At 31.7% G+C, this 16,543-nt stretch overlaps 2 protein-coding genes and 1 pseudogene across 2 annotated transcripts; 1 reads left to right on the forward strand and 2 right to left on the reverse strand.

The window, feature by feature from the left end:
* On the forward strand, nucleotides 605–2,287 carry LOC104787632. The gene is made up of 5 exons (XM_010513236.2): nucleotides 605–832; nucleotides 1,274–1,414; nucleotides 1,668–1,709; nucleotides 1,876–1,928; nucleotides 2,032–2,287. Exons 1-5 carry the CDS (start codon nucleotides 808–810, stop codon nucleotides 2,143–2,145), a joined length of 375 nt encoding a protein of 124 aa, XP_010511538.1. The 5' UTR covers nucleotides 605–807; the 3' UTR covers nucleotides 2,146–2,287.
* LOC104787633 (zinc finger protein 4) lies at nucleotides 2,664–4,875 on the reverse strand. Its single transcript, XM_010513237.2, has 2 exons — nucleotides 4,657–4,875; nucleotides 2,664–3,688 (listed from the first exon to the last, which is right to left on the reverse strand). The coding sequence occupies exon 2, from the start codon at nucleotides 3,644–3,646 to the stop codon at nucleotides 2,840–2,842; it is 807 nt and encodes a 268-aa protein (XP_010511539.1). The 5' UTR covers nucleotides 3,647–3,688; nucleotides 4,657–4,875; the 3' UTR covers nucleotides 2,664–2,839.
* On the reverse strand, nucleotides 12,085–13,341 carry LOC109132921 (annotated as a pseudogene).

The raw sequence follows: 16,543 nt of genomic DNA on the forward strand, positions 1-16,543 counted from the left end.
TTTTTTTTTTTTTTTTTGGTTTTAATGTTAAAAATTAAAATATTATAGTTCTAGCCACGATCGCTTTATACACTCTAGAATATTGTGATCAGGTCGTAAACTTCGAAGTTACAAAAAGAACTTTCGAAGTTACAAAATGAACTTAGAAGGTGAGTGTTCTTTGAATTCTCTTTGTTCTGCACGAGAATTGCCATTATTTTCTTCTTATTTTATCATCTTGCTTGTGCTCAAAGTAAACTAGAGCTTGGAAGGACTCTGTTTCCACTTTAGATCTCTTCTTAAGATTTCTACTTCTACGTTTTGGTATATATATTGTTTACTTATGAATCAATGTTAAACAATATAAGAACGCTTAAACCAACTAAAATCGAATAAGAGTTTTAAACGCTAGGTGGTGAATCTTCGACCGCTTAGAGCAAGTCTATTGGTGACTTTAGCAGGATTTTTAGCAAGACTCTTATTTTATTTGAGACTAAAAATAAATCAAAAATGATAAAACAACAAGAGTTGGCTCTTGTTTAGTAAGTTTTAACATCGACTCTTGGGAAGAGTTAGTGTGCTGTCTATATTTAATTGGTCAAATTTATTATATAAAAAAACAATTTATTTTTTTTCCTCTTCTTTCTCCATCTCTTCCATCTCTTCGACTTCGAGATATTTCTCCCAATGGAGAGAAATTTTGCTTCATTTTTTATCTTGTTGATTGATTAACAAATCTCGAATCAAACTACTGATCAAACAATCTTCAGTCGGAGGTGTTGATTAAGCAATCGACGAGAGATTTGAGAGTCTTCTCTACCAAAGCCGATGGTTCATCAATCTCCATCTGATGGTAATTTCATGTTTCTATTTGTATGATGGCTTGTTTTATAATGATTTAGAAATTAGGGATTCGATTTTCGAAAATTAGGGTTCTTGATGGTAGATGATGATTCTCCGATCATGTATGTCCTCCGATCTGGTTCTGTGAAGGTTATAGCTTAGAATCATTGATTGTTCGAGGAAGAGAAGTAATTGATTGCACCGGAATCTATAAACATTGTGATTGGGTAACGTCAAGAATCGTTCTAAGAAAGTGATATATTAGGGTAGAGCCTGGTATTTAGATCTTGCTCTCTCTTTAATTTGCATATTCTCTGGTTGATCTATCTCCCAATGTGTGTTCTTGATCCATTTTTACGCCTGTTTTCTTGAAAAAAGCACCTTCCGTCGAGCTATATCAAGTTTTGCTCGTTATGATATTGTTCTTGGCTAAAGAAAGAGTGAAATGCAGATCAAACAAGAAGCCAACAGAACAAGGATGGTGAGCGAAATCAGCCTCTTGCTACTGGTCCTCAGAAGGAAGTCAAACCCCAGAGGATAATATCACTAAAGGACTGCTCTACGAGTGAAGCTTCTCAGCTTTTGAGCCAACGTATGAATCTGAACTATCTCTTTACTCGTTTGAGTGGTTTATTATTTCCTCTGTATCTCACTGTCTGGTCCTTCTTGTATCAACTGTTGCTATGCTAATTGCTAAACATCTGATGAGTCAGTGTTAGTTTATTGGTCATGCTCCTTTTAGAAATCTCTCTGGTTAATAGATATGGTATGTTAAATTCACAGACTTTATGCGACTCAGTTTATGTGCTTGTCTTATTTACTTTCTTGATTTGTTCAATGAACAGGAGGGGCAGCTGCAATGCAGACCCAAACTGTGGATCTATCTGGTAAGATTAAGGACTTCCAAGTTTTTTTAATCCTTTTTGTATGTTACACTTGTTCTGCTTGAGTTGGCTCCAAACGCAATCACATATACCTATAGTTCCCACCTTTATCTCTGCATTCCAGCTAATAGAGTAGAACTGATTGTCAAGTTTACCTGCTATTTCACAGAGCGACCAATCATGTACTATGGAGGAAGTGTTTGGGGTAAACTACCTCACAAGGTAGAACTGACTTCAGACTCTATCATATGCTTTTAGTTCTCTATTAAGATGCTCGTTTGCATTAATGATGAGACTCATGTCTTGTGGGATGAAACAATTACAGATCCTGGCTGCAGCAAACAACACATTGCCTCCTCAAAAGATATCGCCAACGGATTACATGACTGAAGTGTGCCGAGGATTGCTGATGCCAAAATCGTCAAGTTCTAACAATTGAATGGTCCTTGTTCTGCTGATGGATCCCATATAGACTAGTGAAAATGGTGTTGGGTGTTTGTTGAGATAAAGAAACTATAGCTTCCCACACGACACAAATATTATAAACTTTCTTAATGAAACAGAGCTCTCTTTTTAATTTATTGTACCAGACTATAATTATAATTACAAATAATTTTTTTTTTTAAATAAGAACCCCAATTATTAGAGCTTACCATTGGAGGAGTATAATTTAATTAACAAACCAAAACTTCTTATTTTGTAAAAATACATTTTCTAATATTACAAAAATATAAGAGTCTCAAAATAATAGTCTCCCAATGGAGATGCCCTTAGTATCTTAACACTTTAACATTATACAGAAACCAAAGGGCCTTTACGAGATATTAAATACAGCTAGAAACTGTAATAACAAATCACGAGAGCACGACAATGATAGTAGTATAATGGTATAATTAACATAATATTCTGTTTAAATACATATCCCTTTGGCTTTATACACATTAGCAAACACTATAGTTGACTTTTTGTTTGGTCGATCAATCGATAGTGACCATATAATGATAACATATCAGAAATAGTTTGTGAATCTCTCACTGTACATGATAGAGTTATGATGCTCATTGCAACCAAATTAAGAATCCAAATTCAAAAAAAATAACAAAAAAAAAAAGTAAAAGAAAAGAAAAGAAAACTCAAAGCTTCAAGGTTAGATCGGGAAGAGAAGTACTCTCCATATCCATCGCTTGTTTGACATCCAAGAAATCCATTTTTCTTTCACTTAGATTATCATTACCCGCTTCAGCCACAACTTCAGCCGCAACCGCGTCGGTCCCTTGCCTGAAACTCCCTGGCCAAAGCATCTCGGCCTCGTCATCCTCAACGTAAAAAGGTATACAATTGCCGAAATACCCCTGGTTGAACCTGGCAATGTTTCTAATAATTGTCTCTGGTGTCTGCCTTGTAATACCACCGACATCATGGGACGAGGCGTGAGCTCGGATTCCCAATGTCCTAAACGATGTCATATTCGCATTTCCGCTTCCGTGAAGCGGCAAACACGATAGAGCAGCTGCTGTGGCAGCAGCCGCGTAATTGCTACTGGATCCTCTGCCGGGAAAGACCCCAGCAAGACCCATACGCATAGCGCGTTTGGCGAGTGTTCTCTCGCGTTTGTGAGCGTTTTGGTGACCACCAAGTGCCTGAGAGCTATAGAACTTCCTTTGGCAGTAGTTGCAAGAGAAGACTCTCTTCGAAACAGAAGGTTGTTGTTGCTGCTGCTGTTCTGGGTTGCTACTCTCGCTTGTGCTTGAAAGTGGCAATGTCAAAGACGATGATTCAAGATCCAAATTGTTGTTCTTGTTGTTGTTGTTGAAAGAGAGGCTAAGATTAAGAGAGATGGGTTTGTTGTAATCTTCCCCAACCGGAGACAAGTTTGAGGCTACTTGGCTGCTGCTGCTGTCCGATGAAGCTTCAATCTCGAGGTCTAATATTGGTCTCATGATTTCTGGCAGAAACTGAGTGTGGTGTTTTTATTTCCTTTTCTGCAATGATTTTTTATTGAAGAAAGATTGTTAAAACTATTTAGGAAATATCATTATTTGTATAAACGAAATCTATGAGAAGTGTATAGAAAGGTTTGTTCAAAAAAAAAAAAAAAAAANTAGAAAGGAATAATTTTACTAAGAAATTGGATTGGTTGATTTGGTTCTGTGACTTCTGTCCAAACAAAGTCGATAGTGAAAACAAATTATTCTTAACAAAAATAATTACTGTATTATTTTAGCATAAAGATAGTGGAGGGGAAACATTGGGTGTGACCATAAATGGTCCTAACGAGTCAATGAGTAGACAACATCAGAAGTGCCAAATTTAGTACTGACACATCCATCCTTCAAACAGTCAACTCTATACTAATTGAATCATCAAATTTTCACTTAATAAAATTGACTAATTTCCAAATAATTTTATCACTTTCACCATCTACTTGATAAAAAAAAAATTAAAACATGATACAAAACTCATTCTATTTAATTTACTTGATTTTGCTTTTGAAAACCCTAAAACAATAACACTGAGAAATTAAAGGGACCCAAAAAAAAAAAATCTGACAGACAAAACACATACAGACAAAGGAACAAACAAACAAAAACAGACAAACATATATAGCGAAAAGATCACCGACAGCAAAATCTCAGCTAACATACGAAGCAGATCTAAATAATTATTTCTCCTAGTAAACCATTTATTTATCTAGTTTTTTTTATAGGGTATCCAATGTTTTTGAGCAAAACGAAAAAAGAGGAATAAAGAAATTGAAACATTAGTTGATGACGCATAAATGGCAATAACCCACACCAACCAAATTTACAGCCATACTAATACCTGTTGATCAATCAACAAAACTTGAATCTTGAGAGAAATTTTGTTAATCTAAGAACATCGAAATTGAGATTCTTAGATTTCCAAGAAACCAAGAAATTAAGAAGATAAGTAAAGAATGTTCATATACCTTAGTTAGGATGATGAGGCGACAAAGGCTTGGGATTTGAGACAAGAAGTGGAAGTTATGAACAGACTTAACTCCATCAAGGCTATTTTTGGGATTTTAAAAGAAAGAGATAAAGTGAGAGAGATGAGAGATATGAGAGAGAGAGAGAGAGAGAGAGAGAGTTAAATTGTGTATCGTGAGTGTTATGTTTGGTTTGGGAGCACAAAGAGGAGAGAGTGGATTGTGTATAGTGTGTTTTATTATGGGAAAAGCTAAGGTTGCTGTGAGTGGGAGTGGAGGGGACAATGGTGGGACGTCTCACACCTAAGTCAGACCACAGTTTTTCTTTTTAAATATTTCTTCGGATAATTTTCTTTATTTTTTGATAATTTTTTAAAAAATATTCTATCATGTATGTGTGTGATGGTTTAATTGGTTTCATACTCAGGGTCCATAATAATTACTCTATTAATTAAAATTCTGTTAAAGGTAAAAGTTGGCAGTCAAGTGCGGCCAAATGAAACAGTTAGATTTAGATGAGTCTTGCTTTATACTCCCTCCGTTTCGTTTCGATATATAAGATGTTTTGGAGAAGTTTTTTGTTTCATAATATATGATGTTTTCAAGTTTTTATGCAACTTTTAGATTAGTTTAGTATTTTATATTATGCAGTATTATTTCTGATTGGTTGAACTTGTTAAAATTAAAGATTTCTTAATCTACGTGTTTTAGTTAAAACATCCTATATTTTGAAACGGAGGGAATAGTATTATCGGATCAGAGTACAAATGCACGAGAAATGATTTACAATTTTCATCACACATATTATCAAAAATTAATTATCAAATTTAAAAAGATTTCAAACCAAAAGTCTGGAGCTTTGTCTTTTTTTTTTTTGGACAAAGCTTTCTTATTACGAAAATAGTTACAATCTCGTAATTTTGAACCCAAATATAGAGCTAAAAACTGTACCATGTTTAGAATTTATTATAATGAACGCTATGTTTAGGATTTATTGCGACTGTTCACGCATTTACAAGATCTGTCAATTTTATAAAAAAATATTAATTTTGTTTTATAAGATATTGTAAATGTGAAGTGACCTTAGTGCAGTGGCCAAAGGTAAGTCCTTAATGCACAAGGCACCATCACACCAGGGATCGAGTCCCACTCCTTACGAATGTAGGGATTAGGCTAATGAGCCGGCCTGTTGTGACCCAATGGTTGACAAAAAAAAAATATTGTAAATGAAAAAATAAATCCATAAATTTTTGGAATGGGGGTTAACATTGATACTTCGTGAACTATAACAAATAGCAGTTTTTTCCATTTAGATTTGTTTCTTTGGTGTAATTTTTTGTTGTTGTTTATCTCTTTTATACTTTTTTTTCTTTTCGACTATATCATTGTTTTTGTTGGTTTATGTTACTAAAGATATTAACTATTTTGCAGTTTGTTATATGTTTCAAGTTTCAATAATATTTGGATAATAAAAATAAAATAAAGAAAATTTTAGATAGCAAAATATTAAAATTAAAATAAATTCCCAAATAATAGGTAGTAATTGAGCATACTATAATTGTTAAACTGATTAGTCAAACGTCTAATCATATACTCCCTCAGTTTCAAAATATAAGATGTGTTAGTTAAAACACGCATATTAAGAAATAATTATTTTTAAAAAGTTTAACCAATTATACACAAGACTACTTAATTTAAAATATAAAATTAATCTGAAAGTTACATAGAAAATTGGAAATATCATATATTATGAAACAAAAATAATTCTCTGAACATCCTATATTATGAAACGGAGGGAGTATATGAAAATTGGCTAACTCTCTCCATATGAGTGTCACATCATCATTCCAGCATCTGCCACATGTCCATAATTAATGTTAACTTTGAAATATATACTTCTTTTTGTCTTCCCTAAAGGTTAATGATTCATTCATCATTGTCTATATTTAATTGTACAAATCATCATTAACTAAAGTTAAACTTTTCCATCTTATATAGAGATGTTGTGATGAAGGAAAAGGGTTGCGGTTTAAAGGAGAAGATCACACAAGATTGATGCAAACATTTTGTTTTAAATCAAATAAAATTAACATTGCTCCGTAAATTGCTTTGTTCATGTGTTTTGTTTTATTAAAAGTTTATGACTCTATAAACTTCTCTCTTTTCCAGCGAAACAAGGTTATACATGAATCTTATGTTGTATCTTTTGTGTGAGTGATATTGTTGGAAAGGTTGCTAACTAGAAAAATACTTCAATATAAAGAGTAGCTGTTCATACGTTAATTTCAATTGCATTAGTGAATGATAAGAAAACTAAAAATTACAATGATCAAATCATCAAAACATGACATTTAGGCCTTGATTGGAGACCTGTAAAAAGCGGAATTGATAAGCAAACAGTCAAAAACGCTTTTTGTCCACCAATCAACAAAAACAAAACCATTTGTGTTTTCTGAAAAAAAAAGAAATTTTTTTTTTGCAGTTTTCTAGATGGAGTTTTACACTTGGACCGCTATTCCATGGAGCACAATGAATTATCCAGCGGTTTTCAGTAAAACCGCGATAAACAGTGGTCAACAGCTTTTTTTTTTTTTTTTTTTCTCTTTTTGCTATATATAGGTTAAATCTATATTTAAAAAAAACATATACAAAGGCAAATAAATAATTTTTAAACTTTTTTTACATAGATTAATTATTTAATTTATGTATACCTGATAAGTTATAATCACACTTTTGTAGAATTTAAAAATATGTTTCTTTATATTTTGAATTGTTTATTAATAATACAAAGTGGTCATGTAGTTTAAAGTTTATTCAACTATTCTTTGAATTTAAAAAATTCTTACTAATTGTATTGTAATAAAAGTATAATTTAATAACATCTACAAATATTTTTTAATTTATTCATAAAAATATTATTCTAATAGTTAAAATATAAAAATCAGTTTTTCTGTCAAAAAAAGAAGATAAAATATATAAATCCATATAAGATATAATTTTATTGATTAACACAAACCAAAAATTAATAATTTTACAACTACACTAACTATTAATATATGTTTTAACATATTTATCTATAATACTTAATTTACATCTGTTTTTGTTTTTTTACCAGTTAAATAATTTTATTGTGAATTGTTTAATAGATTAAAATAAATTATTAAAAGTTTGATTATATAATATATATATTTTTAATAAAATGTACCGCAAATTAGTTTTCACCAATCAACCATTATTCTGTACCGCTTATTTGTATGAACCGTACTTGTTCCGCAACTACATTTGTCCTGCAGTTGATCCATACCGCACTCTAAAACCGTTTTTCCCACATAACCAAATACGCAGTCACCATTCGGATTCTTAAAATGATTAAAAAAAACCGCGGCGTAGCGTGGATAATCAACTAGTAATTGATTAATGGATTGTGAGACTTGAGCCTAACCCGATTTACTAAACTAATGTCAAATCAATTACTCAAGCTATTACAACCCATTATTATCTATGATGTTAATCTTGAAAAATCAAACATGTTCATTTTAATTAAAATTCCGATAGGATTCTTTTTTCTTACGAAAGTACATAGAAAGTAAACTGGAAAACTCACCATCTTTCTAATACTTAGTTTTTTAAAAAAGGCTTTCGGTTTATTTTATAATCACAAATATTGAGATATTTTAGGGTTTGATTCCGAAATGTTCGTTCCCTATTTTTTCAGCCTTCAGAAAGCCTAACTATTTTGCGGATTGGGGGTTTCTTCTGTTGTTTTCTATAAAATATTTGGCCATCATCGATGGAATCTTGGAGCTGACAAGGAGCATAGATAAGCTTGGAGCTTATTGTTGATTTATTATTATAGTCTTAGTTTGGTGCACACAAAAAAAAAGTCTTTCGTCTTATTTTTTTCTTTCTTTTTTCAACTGTTATGGGTTGGATAAATCTTTTTCATAAACATGTGATTTTTAATCTGATGTCTTTATTTATCAAATACTCTTGCAAAACTAAATTCGTATAACATTCATATAATAAACTTGACGTCCCCGCCAGCAAAAAAGAAGAATTTAGTCACATTTTGAACAGTTAAATAAGGCAATTATTTTGTTTGTCCTCATTCTAACTTTCTCAATTGCTTACTCTGATTCTAATTTTCTTTCTTGGTTTTAAATAAGCTTGGACCATATATATAATGTCTTCCACGTTTACATTTGCAATTTACAAAAGGAAAAAACAATAGATTATAAAAAATAAAGAAAATAGTAAAAATATCTCTTTCAAATGCGCAGTAGAAGTTTTGTACCCATGTATATTTTACGGACATTGATGTGAGAGGTGAGATCAGGAGCAGTTCGCAAGTCTGAGATAAGATTCCAAAGTTGAAGTAAAAGATCATCACTACACAGAAAGCATATCCATGTAGGACCACGACAACTAGTTCCATTGTTTTTTTCTTCAGTCTCTCCACTTACGTATGTTCTTGTCCAATACAACTTATTCTATTCCTCTTTATACAAAATTAATAATATATCAATTTTTTTTAATTGCTTCTCTCATCTGATCATGTGAAATTTCTAAAAATAGAGAATCGAAGGTTTTGGAGTATAGTAGATGTAGGGTTTAGATTCCGTCTTTAATGAGTCAACTATTCTTTGTTAGAACTTAGAAGTTTGAAAGGATAAAATTCTATGTTTTTTTCGTGTTCAAAATGAGCATATTATTCGCCATGCATCATGATATGATTTGTTCAGATGATATAATTTTCGTACCAATTATTGACATTCATTGTGAATTAAAATTGATGGAGATTTGTTACTTAAAACATTTAGCTAGCTATGATTAAACTTGTAACATAAAAAATCAAACTCTATTCAAACTCCGCAATTAATTATCCAACAACAAATATATAACTAAGAATTGGTTGTCTAGAAAAACATTTGCAAACAAATATATGTATATCTTTCAATCATGTAAATTAATTTTGTATACCATTTTGATATCTAACTAACGAATGCAAATTTTAAGATTAGTATTACTTTCTTTATATATATATATATATATATATATATATATATATATGTTCTTCGTATCCATAGTACAATAATGTATGTTCTGTGACAAGTTGCTAGTTACATCAATCAAGCCCTAGTTGGCGTATTAGTTATTATATTTCTATTAGTACATGAGTAGACCAAACAGTAGACAATAACAAACTCCCAATTGTTGTCGAAAAATCCATCTAAAAAGAAAGATTATTTCACTCAAAGAAAAAAAGAGGAAAGTATTTTGATACAAATCTATTATTACTGTAGTGATATCTTTATTGATACAAGAATAGAAATAACAGAAGAAAATACTATAATAATAGATAATACATTTTTATTTAAAATTTAATGTTTGAATCCAGCAAAAAAAAAAACTTTATTCAAGCAACTTACATACATGGATTTCTATGTCAAAATTGAAGAATTATAAAGGATGGTGGCAGCATCCCATAAAAATATTCTTCATGTTATTGTGTTTTCCTTTTTTTTTTTTTCTCTTTAAACCAAAAAAAAAAAGAGGAACAAAAGTGAAGTAGCTCCTCAGTGCATGGGGAGGACATCTGAAGTTTTAGTTTTTTTTTTTTTTTTTTTTTTTTTTTTTTTTTTTTTTTTTNAATTTCTATTTATTTATTTTGTGCTTAAAATTTTGCAAGTTTGAGAACACTTTAGATTCTTTAAAACTACTTATCTTGACCTTTGCTGTGCCTTGGTAGCCTCTCCTCACCCATTGGACCTTTGCATATTTATTTGTTTTGTTTGTTCTTTTCTTTATTTTTCTTATCACTCAAAAATACTTTTTTCATGTCTCATCACATAATTCGAATCTCTTTCCACATTGTGTTTATAATTGACATCCGCCGCTTCTTCGCTTCTACGTCCAAACACAACCCTGTTTAATAGTTTTACTCTTTTCTGCTGTTGTGTTACTATACACGAAAACAATTCATTTTAGTATTTAATTTCCGAATTCGCAAAATATATAGTAAAGAGATTAAATACAGTGCCTTTTTTATAATATAATTTAATTATACGTCCAAAAAATCATAATTCACAATCCAATTTATAATACTTATAGTATTTTGTGTAATTGATCAGTTTTCCTATTAAGAACACAATTAACGATATATTCAGCTGCTCTAATTGTTTTTTTCTTAATAAACGAAATTAACTGTTTATAACAACCTATACGGCGGCTATACCTTCTCTTTTTTTTGGGCAAAATACGGCTACACCTTGAAGCTGATTTTTAGCAGTAAATTTAGATTAATTCAATGAAGTGTTTGGGATACATTATTTGCAAAATCAAGTAGATCATCAAATCTTTATGTACATTGACATATTTTGGAATTTGCATGTAGTTTCCTTAGTTTCCAAGCGCTGAAATTTTTGTTTTTCTGTATGTCAACACATGTATTTTGATTTTTTCTGTATGAGTTTGATACTTTTAAATTTTTTATTCAATTTTAGTGTGCAGTGTTAACTTTTGTGAAGATTAACAAACTCTATAGCCACATGCTTGTTCCCTTTACTAAAACGTTCATTATTTTCTTTTAGCACTATTGCTACTTTTTTCGTTTAATTGTTTTTTCTTTTCTTGTTCCTCTCCAGTTCCTTTTTCCACAAAGTGTTTTCATCTTCCACTTAACTTAAAAGAGTTTTTATATCACAAGCCTAGTAGTGATATATTTATACATCAAAGGTATACATTTTTTTTATTTTATCAAACATCTTTTTCAAAAGATGATAAGACGTGAAACGGAACTTTGAAGATTTGGTCTTTGTATAGGAAGATCTTTTCTTACATTACTTAAGTTTAAGGTGGTAGTGTCCGCTCAAAAGTTTTATCGACTATGATAGAATAATGATAGTGTATTTTTTATTTACATTTATATAGAGCCCATGCAATTTCAAATAGCTGTCTCTTTATTGCATGTGATTTTAGGTATCCGTAGTAGTTTTTTAGAGCCGTAATGATAATACAATAGGATTTAATTTATGGTACACCGTAGTAATTAATTTTTATATATAATTAATTTAGCTTTTATAGATTTTTAGTTTGATATTAGTATTCAATTGAATATTTAGAGATATAACAGATTAGAAGTTTTATTTAAGTCATAATACATGGAATTCAAGCCAATATCGATCATGACCCATTCGGCCGAGTTTTTTTTTTCAATTTTACAGTATACATTATTTTAAGGATAGATTTAATTATAATTAATATATATATATATATATATATATATATATATATATTTAATATATACTTTCATTTCATTTCAATCCAAGAGGGTTAGAACTCTTTTACAACCAAGTGCCTCCTAATAGAGACACACCTGCAATACGAAAGATACAGCAAATTACAAAAAGGTTACTGGAATAAACAAAATCAAGTAACCAAAAAGGAGTACGAAGGGAAGGTAAGCTGTTGAGCTCTCGACAAAGGATCAAGATGACACCGAATGATGCTTTTGACTTCAAGAAGCCGAGTGAGAGGCATTGTTATGGATACGAGAGTTGCGTTCTTTCCAGATTATGTAGACCGATGCTTGACAAGCTAGCCGAAGAATCAAAGTTGTGTTTTTATCTCGGCAAGGATTCTTCGGCCATGTAACTCCATCCTCAAACAAAGCAGGTGGAGAAACATGGGCTCTTGATGTGAAATAATGCCAAATCTCAGAGGAATAAGCGCAACCAAAGAATAGATGCTGCTGAGTCTCGTCATGTGTGTTGCAGAGCATACAAAGTGGAGACACCACTAGCCCCCAACTGCGAAGTCTATCCCTTGTATGAAGCTTGTGTCTAGAATTTACCCAAGCAATAAAAAGCATGCCTAGGAATCCTTCCTTTAAACCAAACTGCCTCATACCAATCGACTCTTGGTTCAGGCGGGTTCAAGTAAGACCAAGTTTTTGCAGTAGAGAAGGTATCCAAGGCTACACCATCACCAATCTCACCATCACCAATCTTCCACAGATAATAATCATCCACTGCATCCGCTTGCAAGTTAACTACAGACGGGAGAGGGAGACATTGCTTCAACAACTGAACAATAGGACTCCTGCTCCTACTGTTAGAGATCCACCATTGTCCTTCTCTAACAGCCTCCACATCTGTAGCATCCTGCTGAATCCCTGAGACTCTAGGACCCAAATCCCCTGTGATATCCAAGAGGGGATCCAGAGAAGTCCAATTGTCTTTCTAGAAGCTGCAGGTGATACCAGAACCCACTTCGCACACAATGAACGATCTCGCTATGATACGAAGCTTGCACAAACTTTTCCAAATCCAACTACCCGAGGCTGAGGCATCCAAATCCCAGAAATTATGGTGGCCTATAATTTTGATATCATGCTAACTAATATAATTTGTGAAATAGAAAGAGTAATATTATATTGTAGCAAGTAATATGCCATTTTGTAGATAGTTGGTATATTTAGTTCTCATTTTTTTAAATTGAATTTTTAAGAGAAATACCCTAGACTAGCACCATTTTAGGTTTTTCTTCCAAAAGTAGCACATAAGCTTAATTTTTCCAAATATAGCATTAAGTGATATTTGATATTTAATTGTCTGGTGAAGCTTGCCGTGAATCACCACATCTGAGATCTAGCTCATCTTCAGCCACTTCCAGGAGAAACGTCATCGTCGTTGCATCTCGTTTTGGGCTCCGACGTTGACCGGTCAGCTATTCTATGTAGGCACACGACCGAGAAAATGCGTAAACGATTCTGATATAAGAAACAGAGTATGAGATCTATCTCGATCTGGCCTTTCGATAATCAAAATGAAGAGTTGGATTTGAACCCTGCTCCAATCTCAGCTCGCCCTCTCACATGACTACCTCTGCATTTGAATAATCACTTCCAAGTCAACAAAGATGATGAAGAGGTGGAAGAAAGGAGCGAGATTCAGCTACTTGGGTTCAGCTAATGGATTCTGGGAATATTATGGTACAAGATGATAAAAATAATAGTGAGATTATGTGGGAGAGTTTTAAGTATTCTTATGAATTATGATTCTGTTGAGAAGAAGTGTAAGCTGTTTAGGAATGGTTGAATTTGGTAAAGTATCTAGCTTGCTATGAGTTTTTGAATTGTTTTGCTAATGGCACAGATCAACTTGGCAGTGTTTCTTGGGGTTTTAAAGTTAATCAATCTGGTAGTGTTGCAGAATTAGTTTAAATTTGATATGTAAGATATCTCTTGAAGTAATATTAAAACAAAAATTGAATTCATGGACTGGTCATGTTGTTGAATAAGGTTTTCAGCTCTAACTCAAGTGACTGATGATATACATGATAGCAGATATTTCAAGAATAAAGCAGAGAATTGATGATGAAGATGAGAAAATGGGCACTTGAGTAGAAGTTTGTGTTCGTCATTATGGAAGGTCTTCCTAAATTTCAAGAATGTCTTCATAAATATTAGGAAGACCTTCCTAAATGGATTTTATGAAGTATTTTAGTGTTATGTCTGTGATGTCTTTGAAATGTTTCTTTACAAGATAGAATTATCTTGTGTCTTGTGTTGGAGAAGTGTGTAATATCTTTGATGTGTTTAATTGTAATGTGGGTTTTCTTACATACTGATTTCAGCAAAAAGGAAAGAAACGGTGTAAGGAAGTTGATTATGTTGTTCCAAAGAAGAGTTGATGATGAACAAGTCCATGGCAGAGCACACAACATGTTTAAACCATCCTGAATTTAAGCAAGAACACTTTAAACATGTAATCTTTTTTAACTACTATCTTTATGAAGACTATCCTAAATTTCAAAAAGTCATTCCTAAATATTATTGAATCCTTCAAAAATTTAAATATATTTGTTTCTAAATATATATTTATGGTGTATTTTAGATCAATGTGTCAAATATTAGTAGATTATTCCATTAGTGATGGGTAATGATTTCATTTTTGTGCACATTCTGATGTTTGGGAATCTAAACTTTTTTATGAAAGCCATTATGAAGTTCAAGGAAATCCTTCCTAAAGTTTTTAGAATCCTTCCCGAATTTCATACAATCTTTCATGAAGCTCAGTCACAGTTAAAGCAAAGTGCTAACATAAACATGTGAGAATGTTATATATCATACAAGTACCAAAAAAAATTAAAAGGTTTCTCAAGCATCATATATGTCTAAACAACATATATAGTAAAATTAGATAAAGGAACACAATCTCATCTGCAGATATCCAAAACATACTTGCATCTTGTATCATCTGCAGCATGACATAGCTTAGAGAAATCTTCAACCCCATTCCCTGCAGTGAAAATTGAAATTAGGGAATAAGTTCAGGAAAGTCTTCATGAATTCTCAACAATACTTCCTCAATCTTCAAATGTGACTGTGATGGGAGATGGATGTGAATGATTTCTAGTCTGAGAGCCATCATTATTAATAAGAAAACACATTGTTGGGAGATGGGATGTGAATGATTCAGACTAAGAAAATGTTATCATTCTAACTAAACCAAGCAACTCACATTCTCTCAAGTTCAGCTATATTGTCAACTTGGGTTTGATTGTACTGAACAAACTCGGAGAATAAGAAAGCAAATGCCGTCAAGCTCACCTGCAACACAATTTCAATTCCAAAACAACTAAATTTTCAGAAGATACCCGAAAATTAATGATCACACAATAAAGAGATCAAAACCCAAGAGAGAGATTTGAATCGAATCCCCATCACAACTATTAGCTCCGGATCCAAATCGAAACAATGTTCTCAATTTCTAGTATGAGAGACATCATAATGGAGCAAAAAAAAAAACAAACCTTCGTCACCCCCGTCATGGGATTTATCGTGGTTGAAGGTCACAAATCAGAAAACTCTCCATATCCAACACCAACTAAATCATTCAAATTAAAATTATAGATAGAGCCTGGGACCTGCAAAGCTTGGGCTATCTCGTTTTTTCTGAACCAAAGCTCGAAGATCTCGCTGGTCCTTAGATTCATGCTTGTGCTCCTTTTCAATGTCGAGAACGCAATTACTGGTTTCACTGACTTCGGATGACTCGCAGATCCGATTGGGTTCACCGGTTGAACATCATCTGCTATTGAATTTGGAATCAGCGGAGAGAGAGTAGTGAGAGAGATCATGATTGTTGCAATCTCACGATTTTGACATTGTTATAATTTTATTAATATTTTATTTATTTTAGTGATATATAAATTGGTGCTAATTTTGGAACTTTTGAACATGTGTGCTAGTTTTGGACTAAAAACTTAAATTGGTGCTATTTTTGAGAATTGCCCATTTTTTAAAGTATATTATTTGACTAATCAATTTTAATGCCATATATTAGTTATTGTTTTTATGCAATATTTTAGGGGTTAAGTTTAACTTTTTAATTTTGTATAATTAAAAGAGTATAACACAAAATATACTTCAAAATTGTCAATATAAATACTATAAATTACTATATATTCTTCTTTCTTTTTAATATTATTTTGAAGTATCAAAAGATAATTAATATTTTGTTTATTTTACTTTAAACCAATTCGACCAATAAAAACAAATAGAAGAATGTATATAATATATTGAGTTAAGAAAATAGGAATTTTATATTGGCATTTTTTTTAAAATATGAGTATATCTATGTATCATTATTTTTTTTTCATACTAATAGTCTAATATAATATTACTCTGAATCATTATCTAAAAATGAAAATCTAATATTCTATAAATTAGAAAAGATCAATAAAACTACTTGCCATAATAAAGTCAACTATATATCTATACAAACTGAAAATCTGTTGAAAATCTAACTAAAAATGAGTCGGAAAAAATTATGGTAAAATTTTATTGTTTATTTTCGGGTGCTCTATTTTTTATGTGAGAGTG

Source organism: Camelina sativa, chromosome 5, assembly GCF_000633955.1.
Source record: "Camelina sativa cultivar DH55 chromosome 5, Cs, whole genome shotgun sequence".
In the NCBI taxonomy this organism is placed as follows: domain Eukaryota; kingdom Viridiplantae; phylum Streptophyta; class Magnoliopsida; order Brassicales; family Brassicaceae; genus Camelina; species Camelina sativa.

Bases quoted from the DNA above. Each gene is read 5' to 3' on its own strand.
- LOC104787632 (XM_010513236.2), top strand. From the start codon at position 808: ATGGTTCATCAATCTCCATCTGATG. The intron at 1,415-1,667 runs GTATGAATCTGA...TTCAATGAACAG, and splicing joins TTCTCAGCTTTTGAGCCAAC to GAGGGGCAGCTGCAATGCAG. The intron at 1,710-1,875 runs GTAAGATTAAGG...GCTATTTCACAG, and splicing joins CCAAACTGTGGATCTATCTG to AGCGACCAATCATGTACTAT.
- LOC104787633 (XM_010513237.2), bottom strand. From the start codon at position 3,646: ATGAGACCAATATTAGACCTCGAGATTGAAGCTTCATCGGACAGCAGC.